This window comes from Psittacula echo (genome assembly GCF_963264785.1).
Source record: "Psittacula echo genome assembly, chromosome: 2".
Taxonomy (NCBI): Eukaryota; Metazoa; Chordata; class Aves; order Psittaciformes; family Psittacidae; genus Psittacula; species Psittacula echo.
In genome coordinates, this window is record NC_137737.1 from 128028898 (window position 1) to 128040566 (window position 11669).

An 11669-nucleotide genomic window follows, 5' to 3' on the forward strand; every position below is an offset into this window, starting at 1 on the left:
GTGAATTATTACATGTATTAGTTCATTAAAGTTGGCACTTTTAGGTACTTTTAATTGAATTCTCACCTTCCTTAACTAGTCTTGAACTCCCCCCATCTTCTGGGCGCATCAGTCATGTTTTTGTGCATGTCCCTAGTCCTAAATTATCTTTTGCATTGCATATTCAGGCTTCTGAAAACTAATTTTTTAATCTTTTGCACTTTATAATATGTAAAATATTACCCTGGTGTGCACAGAATTTATGAGAATAAAAACTTCCAGCACTGTGTTGGGGAGTGGGGAGAGTCATAACAATTGATTAAGTTATATTTGTTGTAAGTAATTTTTCTTGAGTTTCTGGCTTAGCACAAAACCAAATACCAGTCTATATATTGCTTCTTTCTCATAAAAAATACAGTTTCTGATCTAAGAGGAGCCTGCAGACATACAAATCAAGAAGGTAGTGCATGAGAAAATAATTTCTGTAAGTCATTCTTCCATATATTCAGTAAGTTTCTGTATTTTTTTATATTCAGAAAAGAAAAGTAATTGCTTTTCCTGTCAGATGGTGACTGTGCTCTCTTAAATATGGTATTAGACTTTTTTTGATCTATTTCTGTAGTTGGGACTAGCAGTATTGCTGGGTTTGTGCAGTAAAAGCTGGCCCAGGTTTGGGTCATGGAATTGGTATAGTAGATACAGAAAAAATGTTTTTCTTTGTACTTACCAATTGTAATTTTATGGATTTCTAAGACTGCTTTCACTAAGAAGTGTAACTGTGATAGACATAGCTTTGAAGACGGGTAGCTGATTGTACAGGACATCAGTGGTTCCACTCAGTAACAGGAAAGAAAGTTGCATTCAGCTCCTGCATTTACCTCCGTTTGGAAATACATAATCTAATTACACTCCTCCAGAGTGCTGGTGTGCTCTTAAAGCATGGTGAGCTTTGTAAGAAATTCATACTGAAAACTTGTGAGAGTTACTGAATACCATATGAATAAAAGAGTAGACTTAGTCTTCATAATGTGTGGATTTTTCTCTTCTTTAGTATGTACAGGAATCTCTGTGAGAGTTTGAAATTATGCTTTAACAAATGTTACGTCTGATGAGTCAACAAAAATTGCCCTTTATGTACTTCTGGTAATCATAATTTTACTTCTCCTCACTTCCCCTTTTCACGCAATTTTCTCTTTCATTTTTCACTCATGGCTTGAGCTGTGTTGTCTGAGGAAAATGTAATGTTTTTGTTAAAACCAGAAATACATTCTCTTCACAAAATTTATTGTGATGATGACTGATAGTGCTGCAGTAGGATTAAGATTGCAAAGAATTTGACAAAATAACCAAAGACAAAATTCCCTGAAGACATGTGACTGAGGATGACTGTGCTGACTTTTTGTTCCTCTTTTCCTCAAACTAAGTTTGCTCACTGAATAGTGAGCCAAATAAGTAACCATGTTTGGGCTATTTCTTCTCATTTTATTCACCCCTGGAGTCAGTGAACTTCTTTGTACGTCGTCAGATCTAGAAATGTCGTATACTTTTTGTGGTAAGTAAAAACCAGCTTATTCTTTTCTTACTGGCATTTGCACAACTGTTACTGTAGTTTAAGGAAATATGATCTTTCGTATTGTTTCTTTGATGAATACAGAAAAATAGAAAGAAGTCCAGCTGTTATATTTCTGTTATTAATTAGCCTATTATAAGAATTATACTTCATAGGCATAAACATTACCAGAATGCTTGTTGCAGCAACTATGAGAGAAGTTTACTCCCAAGTAAAGCGAATATGTTTTGATTCAGAAAATGTTAGTGGATAAGGGATTTAAACTTGTTTTCAAGTACTGAAATGTATAAGTTGTCCACATTGATTTAACTAATATATTGCAATGAAAAGCTGTATTGAAAAAAAGAGGGAATGTGATACTGTGTCTGAATGGAGGATCAGTCATGTCTGGGATAACAGAGGGTGTTCCTTCTTGCTGTGTCTGTGTTGTGGGCTGCTGGATCTATGTAGTTCACTGATTTTTTTCATTTTGTTGATTTTGTAACAACTTGTCACATCCATGGTGTCTGTGTTGAACAGGCCTAGCGTGCCCATGTAGACTCAGTGGCCAAAAGGTGGCCTTTTGTGGAAATATTTTGCAGGAAAGGCCCATGTCTTTTGTAAATTTTGTGTGCATTACTAGTGTGTATCACTGTAAAATAGCTCTATAAACTGAGGTGTAAAAGGAGATTTTTATTTTGGGTACTTTGCTTTACATTAATACTCATGTTAAAAATATAGCAAGGATAAAGTGATCATACATAAGCTCACAAGCCAGACCTTTTGGTGAGTTTTGTTTGATCTTCCTGTTGTAATTTCCGGTGGGTAGTTCTGTCTGAGATGAGAAGCTGACTGCTGGTTACTGACAGCCAGACAGTTTCCCTTTGCACGTCACTGCTGTAATCCTCAAAACACATGACAAAACCCTTCACTGTAAAGCACCCTGCCATCCCATTTGGTCTCTGAGTTAGGGCAGGCAGCACATCTCCAGACTCACAGCAAGCAGGGCACTTCATCAGCATGAGCACACTAAGGAGGGCAGAAGCAAACTGACTTGAATGGACTTCTTTCCTAAAATAGTAAAAACAAAAATGCTGTCTGGAAATCCTTCCAAACGCTGTCACTGAATGATCTTTTTAAAAATCAAAATACCAGCTAATGGGCTCTAAATTTGATTAGATTCAGGTTGTATGATGCTTTATCACACTGCATTTGACACTGTGCATTGTACAATGCTAGGTGGGTCACTCAAAAAGCAAATCTACTCAAAGGCTCATTTACATTATCCTGGAAAATATGCTGGTATATTAAAAACATTTTTAGCTGTGCTCAGCAAGTTTATATAGATTCCATAGTTAGCATAAGTAGGGATATTTTCAGCAGAGGACCATGCTCACCACTAATAAAATGTTCCTGTAACTTCAAAAGGGGAATAAAGGTACTTCTGCCTCTCAGTTTTTCATGCAAAGTATCAGCCAAATATCAACCAGATAACTGACTTCTCTTGCTACTCAAGAAATGTGCCCTGTAAGCATATAAATAAAAAATATATTTCAAAATACATATTTAATACTTATCATGAATACTTATATTAGGCAATTTTGTAGTATATACCTTATGTTAAATCATAGAATCATAGAATAGTTAGGGTTGGAAAGGACCTTAAGATCATCTAGTTCCAACCCCCCTGCCATGGGCAGGGACACATCACACTAAACCATGTCACCCAAGGCCTCATCCAACCTGGCCTTGAACACTGACAAAGATGGAGCATTCACAGCCTCCCTGGGCAACCCATTCCAGTGCCTCACCACCCTAAGAGTAAAGAACTTCTTCCTTATATCCAATCTAAACTTCCCCTGTTTAAGTTTTAACCTGTTACTCCTTGTCCTGTCACTACAGTCCCTGATGCAGGGTCCCTTCCCAGCATCCTTGTAGGCCCCCTTCAGATACTGAAAGGCTGCTATGAGGTCTCCATGCAGCCTTCTCTTCTCCAGGCTGAACAGCCCCAACTTTCTCAGCCTGTCTCCATACAGGAGGTGCTCCAGTCCCCTGATCATCCTCGTGGCCCTCCTCTGGACTTGTTCCAACAGTTCCATGTCCTTTTTATGTTGAGGACACCAGAACTGCACACAATACTCCAAGTGAGGACTCATGAGATCAGAGTAGAGGGGCAGGATCACCTCCTTCGACCTGCTGGTCACGCTGCTTTTGATGCAGCCCAGGATACGGTTGGCTTTCTGGGCTGCGAGCGCACACTGAAGCCGGCTCATGTTCATTTTCTCATTGACCAGCACCCCCAAGTCCTTCTCTGCAGGGCTGCTCTGAATCCCTTCTCTGCCCAACCTGTAGCTGTGCCTGGGATTGCTCCGACCCAGGGGTAGGACCTTGCACTTGGCATGGTTAAACTTCATCAGGTTGGCATCAGCCCACCTCACAAGCGTGTCGAGGTCCCTCTGGATGGCATCCCTTCCCTCCAGCGTATCAACCGAACCACACAGCTTGGTGTCATCGGCAAACTTGCTGAGGGAGCGCTCAATCCCACTGTCCATGTCACCGACAAAGATGTTGACCAAGACCGGTCCCAACACCGATCCCTGAGGGACACCACTTGTTATTGGTCTCCATCCGGACATCGAGCCATTGACCACAACTCTTTGCGTGCGGCCATCCAGCCAGTTCTTTATCCACTGAGTGGTCCATCCATCAAATTGATGTCTCTCCAATTTGGAGACAAGGACAGTATCAAACGCTTTGCACAAATCCAGGTAGATGACGTCAACTGCTCTGCCCCTGTCCATCAGTTCCGTAGCCCCATCATAGAAGGCCCCCAAATTGGTTAGGCAGGATTTCCCCTCAGTGAAGCCATGCTGGCTGTCACCCAGCACCTTGTTGTTTTTCCTGTGCCTTAGCATGCCTTCCAGGAGAATCTGCTCCAAGAGTTTGCCAGGCACAGAGGTGAGACTGACTGGTCTGTAATTCCCTGGGTCATCCATTTTCCCCTTCTTGAAAATGGGGGTTATATTTCCCTTTTTCCAGTCATCGGGAACTTCACCTGACTGCCAAGATTTTTCAAATATGATGGCCAGTGGTTTAGCAACTTCATTTGCCAACTCCTTCAGGACCCGCGGATGGATTTCATCAGGTCCCACGGACTTGTGCACGTTCATGTTCTTAAGATGGTCTCGAACCAGACCCTTTCTTACAGTGGGCCTAAGATCTTCATTCTTACAGTTCCCCATCTCCCTTCCAAGACTTGGGCAGTGTGCTCGGAGCATTTGCCAGTGAAACTGAGGCAAAGAAGTCATGAAGAACCTCAGCCTTCTCCAAATCCAGGGTAGCCAGTTCTCCTGATAGCTTCCGGAGAGGGCCCACATTGTCCCTAGTCTGTCTTTTATTTGCAATATAACTATAGAATCCCTTCCCGTTATCTTTCACATCCCTAGCCAAGTTCAATTCTAGCTGGGCCTTAGCTTTCCTAACCTGGTCCCTAGCTTCCTGAACAACATGCCTGTATTCTTCCCAGGCCTCCTGTCCTTGCTTCCACCTTTTGTAAGCCTTCTTTTTTCCTTTGAATTTTCCTGAGCAGCTCCTTATCCATCCAAGGAGGTCTCCTGGCCCCCCTGCTGCACTTCCTTCTAGTTGGGATGCAACACTCCTGAGCTTGGAGCAGGTGATCCTTCAGTAACAACCAAGAGTCTTGGGCCCCCCTGCCCTCTAGGGCTGTATCCCATGGGACCTTCCTAAGCAGGTTCCTGAAGAGGCCAAAGTCTGCTCTCTTGAAGTCCAGGGTAGTGAGCTTGCTGCACGCTCTTCCCGTTGTCCTGAGGATCTTGAATTCGACATTTCATGATCGCTGCAACCAAGGCTGCCCTGGAGCGTCACATTTCCAACGAGCCCTTTCCTGTTGGTGAGCACGAGGTCAAGCACGGCACCTCTCCTTGTCGGCTCCTCTATTACTTGCAGAAGGAAGTTGTCTTCCACACAATCAAGGAACCTCCTGGATTGCTTGTGCCGGGCCATACCGTTACTCTAACAGATGTCAGGGTGGTTGAAGTCCCCCATTTCAAAATGTGTATGTGTTTATTCTGAGTGTGTATATATGTATATTTTTGTTGTTTTCCTGGAGAAGCCTATTCACGCTACTAATAAGAATACTTTTTTCCTGTAGATTCTACAGCCCATGCTTTCATGTTTAATTTGACTCCTTGCAGCACCATGAAGAAACCCACCTGGAATGCTGCTCTCACCTGGATCCCAAGTGAGTTCCTCTTGACTACGTAATTATATTTTGTGAATGCAGAAAATTGAATACAAGCAAAAAGCTGACATGCCATCCTAAATGCCAAATGATTTAGGAGATCAGTTTCTGTGATTAAAACTGGAATAGATAAACTACAGTGATGGACAGAAATGATGATTTGTGGAAATAAGTGTATGTGAGTTTTACTTGTTGAATCAGTTACTATAGCTCTACACACTAACTGGCACTGTACATGCAAACCCGAGATGGTTTAGGTGCAAGTGCATTTTTCTGGAAGAAGCAGACAAGATTTGCAAGCCCTCAAGCTATTTTGGGCTGAGGAAGATCCACGTCTTTTTTAGGAGAGAGAATATCATTAGGCTAGCCATGTATGGCAGGACTTCTACTAAAAATATTCCTGTTCCAGAAGCTGGAAATGGTACTGGATTGTGTATGAAAACCCAGCTTCAACATTTAAACCCGACTTTAAGATGGCAACCTGAGTTACTTATGAAATGACTGTGTCATAAATTTCACCACCTGAGTAAAAAATCTGGAGCTGGACTAAGTTTGCTTCCCTGGATAGATATCTTTGTGACAGCTACCAGCATTCAGCACAGCTTGTTTGCAGCACCTTCTTAAAACTAGAGATTCCTCATCTGAGTATTTGTTTGGCTACCTGTGGAGCTGAGTGAACTCTGTTATCTTTGGCAAAGAAATTAAAGCAGGTTTTGAAATTGTTCACTCAAATGCTTTTTAAGACTGGTGGGTTTTGTTGAAAACCAGCTTTTTGTTTTACTGGAAATAACAGTATCAAGATATGTACTTTTGCTAGTTTTGGAGAAGTCTTAAAAAGTGTTCTATTTTAGGGATCACCAGTTTTTATCTGTCTGCATGTATGGTTTTCCTCCCCACCAGCTACCATTTTCTTACTTGTAATGTCTTAACTAGGAAGTGACATCATCTTTTTGAAGATCGTCTTCAATGTCTGGTATGATGGTGCCAAAGCGCTACACTGGAAAGAAGTGATTTGCAGTGGAGCTGATGATGAATACTCAGTGTGTGGAATGCTGAAAGGAGGTGAGTGTGGAAAACAGACGGTGCCTTTCCCTTTCCTGGCAGGTTCTCTCCACAACAGGGCTATTATCCTCCCAGCCATTTTCATCGCTAAGCAGGTTTCTGAAAAGACCCATGCAGGCAGATCTTTCTCTCCACAACCAAGACCTTGCTTGGCTGGCAGCAGACTTCAGAGCAGGCAGTTATCTGGTGCCAGAATCTCACTGAAGTAGAGAATTTCCAAATTCTATGTTTTAATATCCTTGTACTGCAGTTTCCATCTCTATAAGTTAGGATTACTAATAGCCTTCATCACATTATAACACTTTTATTGTTAACATCTCTAAAATTACTTGGAAAGACTACACTTGACTGAACTGTGCAGAAAGCCAGGGGCATTACTAATATCCAGAACGCAGTTTATTTAGATAAGTGCCTAGATGGGTTTTTAAAGAGATTCTCCACACCTATGTATAATGCTTTCTTTTAGTAGAGTCAGTCCTGTTCTAGGGGCTAACCAACATTAACATCACACAGGTTCAGATCCAGAGTATTCCGGCAGGATGTCAAGCTAAAGGCCAAAAAGACCTGTAAGGAGGTCAAAATACAGAGCCCATGTTTTCCTTTCTTTAAAAATGAACATAATCTCTCTTTGGTTATCATTCAGCTGAACTGCTAGTATAAGTATGGGAGTTATCACAGTGGGATGGGTCTGTAGGAGGCATTACAGGAGCATTGTGGTTAATTTCTATTTTCTAATATAGTTTAGACAAATAGGCAGAGCTCTGGGAGAAGAAACAGGTGAGAACTTTACCAGTGGAAGAGTAAATGGCATTGACACTACTCCTAAGAGATATGCCATATAGCTTTGAAGTTATTTCGGAAGTTTGATTGATGGCTTTATGATTAAGTAACCATTTGTGTTATAACTATCTCTGTTTTACAGAAACACTTGCAACAGCGTTTGACATTAAAGGTGCAAGAACAAAGTTTCCAAAGGTACTTCTCAGCATTTTATATAAAGAAATAACAGTAGTAAAATCACATACTTCCATGCATGTATTTTCTGAAAAGAGGTGTTCACCCAAACTGTAAAAGTGGCAAAAGAAAATGTCAGAAAACTTTCTCATGCTTGAAGTTATGACTCCAGTTCTCACAGAAATCATCAGAACCATTCCAAGCAGCTACATAGACAAGAGTGGGCAGCATTATGCACTAATTTCCTTTTTCTTGCTTGTTTTAGGGCAATTATAGCATTATTTTACAAGGATTTTCTGATGATTCTGAGAAAAATATGATCATATGCTTGAATTTCACCATGATAGTAAAACGAGATGCTTTCTGAATGCAAGAAATGTTTCAAATAATTGCAGAACATGGAGGTCGCTTCTGCAAGCAACTGGAATCTGAGCTGTGAAATAATAAGCACACTAATTTTCCTGAGGTAGAGTACATCAAATACTGTCTGGAAAGCTACATGATGGATAGTCTTATCCATATATAGCACTGCTGTAATCAGATGATCAGTCAACTTTCACAGAATATCTGGGAATCAGGCATCCTGATTAATCCCCAGAATAACCCTGACTGGATGTCAGGCTGAGCATCTTGGTGCTGTGCCTTGAGTTATGAAAAAGCTGAGTCCTTTCAGATTGTGCTAAACTAATTCAAGGCATTTTGAAGTGTAAGACTTAGAAGTTTACTTGTACTCAAAATAGAACAGCAATTGAATCTGGGAACCGTGTTGTGTGGGGTTTTTTTTCTTTAAACAATAAAATTTTTTGTACAATTGATTTTGAGAAATGTTTTTTATTCTCCTCTTGCTTTCTGTTAGGTGTTTCCTAATGTTCTCTGTTTGCAGTGAGCTGAACCAAAAGAGTAGCAATTTGTACTAGCTGATGTGCCTAACATGCAAAGTGGAACATGTTTCCGGTTACACTGATATGGTATGGCTGAATTTAGCCATCCAGAGCTTATAACTGCAACCCCGTAGTGGTTTTTTAGCTCTTGCTCAAAGACCAAAGGGCAGAGGCTACACAAGCCTTTCAGAAGCAGGAGGATGGTCGTTGCCCAAGAGTTTGGTCTATTCCTCAGCTGTCAAAAGCATGCCTAAAGCTTTTGCTGTGTCTTACTGCCCCTTGAGCAGCCCGACATTCAGCATGCACCTTTCCTCTCTGCTGCGCCTCCACACCTGAGACCTTTGGTAATATTTTGACAGAGTATCAGATTTGGCCCTCAGGAAGAGAGCTGGCATCCTTGGATGCCACTGTATGGTGAAAGACACCTGACGGGAGCAGTGTACAAATGCTTCCTGCCTTCAGACAGCTACCCTCCTTATGATGTTAGGCTGCCACGTTCTCTTTCCGGCCTCAGTTCCCAGCCAGTGGTAACTTCATGAGTTCAGACACTTTTCACTAATGAAGTTGCACGTTGCACTGGCTGCTGGGTTGTGCTAGCAGATTGCTTCCAAACGCCTGAAAAAATGAAAACCCAGAACAAGCCAACACTCTTTCAGGCTGCTAAATACCGAGCACGGAAATTAGCAGAAGTTAAGCTTTTGACCTCACTTTACTTGTAAAATTGTTTTTGAAATAGGGAATCAGAACACTGAAGAAAAACCCTATACCCAAGTGCGTAGATACTTCATTTAAAACTTGGTTTCAGTATAGCTAGTTTTGCAATCTAAAGCAAAATCAAGAATTAATACAAATATATAAAGTCAAACTGCATCATGTCTGAAGACAAGAAGCCACAGTTACATCCATGTGGCAGTGGCAAAGTCTGTACTTGTGTTCAGTCCACAGACCGTTCCAGAAGCAGTCCATGATGGAGTATCACAGCAGCTGCTGCTTATATTTGAATCAAGTCACTACAGTTGCAATCAGTTCCCTCTGAATCTAAAACATTAATCAAAAGCAGACGGAGAGCCTGATAACCAATACCTACTTTTCTTATTCTATTTTGCACATTTCAAATAGTATTACTGGTCTAGGTAACACTTTTTACTGTACGAGTGTTTGTATCCCTGTGTACCCATTTCACAGTGTCCAGTAATCAACAGCTGAAGCCTCAAAACAATTTTTAGTGACAAAGTGTTTTGAGATTTTTGCTGCCCTGAATTATTCAAGGTGTTAGAAGAAATGCTTTGTTTATTAAGCAGCAAATTCCACAGGTAGGAGAGATTAACAGCTACTGGAAATCAAGGGCATTCTTGTACTCTGTTTTTCATAGGCACACATTTTAATGCCTTGTGGATTTTACAGAAAATGTACAGTATATGTAAAGGTAGAAATGGAATTTCTGTATCTAAATAGGGACATTTACAGATAAACCTATGTATTCAGTAACTTGCATTGCAGACTTTTATAGTATAGGTCTTCAGCTGAAGGATTATGATTACACATACCAGCAGATAGGATTGCGAGGCAGATCACAGGAGCCACAACTTTATAAAGCAAAGACCTTTCAAAGGCCTCAGGCTCTCTCCTGCACATGACTGAAGGTTTCTGCTCATTGCAGTGCTGGTGGCTGCTGTGCCACGTTCCCCCATGGACAAGAGGAGACAGGGTTTTGTGAGATGTAAGATCATGCAAACAGGTTACCCTGAAATTGCTGTGATACCGTAGGGTGAAGGGCACAGCTGAGGGCAGAGCTCTACTCTGCATGTCTTGTTCCTGGGACACAGCAGTTACAAGGCTTTCTGCTGTTGTCTGGAGCTGACAAAAGTTATCATTTAACATTTTTCCTTTCCAGACTTTCCCAAGCCCATACTTGGGGCTCCACATCAAAGAGGAGTCTACTGAGAATGAGGTGAATTACTTTGGACTCAGTAAAGACTGATCTGAATGCTTCCATTTTCCTCAATTTATTTGGTCGGTAAACTTGGATCCATTTTTCACTTCTTCATTTCCTGGATCTGTCCAGAGTTGGAATGGTGTGAATGCTGTGAAGCAAGCCATTCACTAAGTATTTCTTGCTTAAAATATTCACTGAGACTTACACATCCTGAGATAACTGCATTTTCCAGTGAGCTGTGCAAAGCCCCCTCCCCTGCAAACTGCGATAAATCAAGGAAGGCTTTGTGTGTAGCACACTTATCTGAAACTAATATTTAAAGCCTTCACAAATATCTCTTTTTTTCTCCCTCATTACTGTTGTTTTTAAGCGGCTGTCAGGAACTGCTGCAGATGGGAAAATAGCTTTTCTTCACCCCCTCACCCTCTGTCACCAAATATGTAATTATCAGAAGAAGCAGTTCCTGTAAAATGTGTTTTCCCATAAGAGCGCACACTTTTTGATCTGTGTTATTACAGTTTCATGTGATAAAAACGGTAAAGCATGCATAGGTTCAAATGAAAGAAGTCCTGCTAACCGCAATAGCATATACATTTGCTGTCTGAAATTGTAACATCATTTAAGATAGACACACAAAGGCAATTCCATGTAATTCAGGTATTATGAAAGTATATCTTGTTTCCAGGGATGTACTAGAAGGCATAAACAATCCCGCAGTCACCAGTTAGCTTAGCTAGTAAAAAGTGTGCGTACTCATACTGAACAAATAAACTACATGATGCCTGCAGCAAGAAGGAGTTGAACTTGACGATGCAGGAGATGTGTCTGGATCTGTGCTGCAGGCATCAAAAGAGAAACATAGCAGCGTTAATCCCTTTTGCACAATTTTTTTTCTCCATGAAAAATGCTAGTAATTGCCTTTGAGGTGTCAGTGTACCACATTATGCTGAATGACTTCAGCTGCTTCATTCTGCCTGTGCGTTCCTGCCAGCACAGGGAGCGCAGGGGCAGCAGATGGGGATAGTGACATTTCTAATGGGAAGAGGT

General features: G+C 41.2%; 1 protein-coding gene across 1 annotated transcript; it reads left to right on the forward strand.

Annotated features, from left to right (window-relative positions):
• Positions 1–552: 552 nt before the first annotated feature.
• LY96 (lymphocyte antigen 96) lies at positions 553–8354 on the forward strand. Its single transcript, XM_080611225.1, has 5 exons — positions 553–1531; positions 5700–5789; positions 6723–6851; positions 7774–7826; positions 8071–8354. Exons 1-5 carry the CDS (start codon positions 1438–1440, stop codon positions 8170–8172), a joined length of 468 nt encoding a protein of 155 aa, XP_080467351.1. The 5' UTR covers positions 553–1437; the 3' UTR covers positions 8173–8354.
• The last annotated feature ends 3315 nt before the right edge of the window (positions 8355–11669 follow it).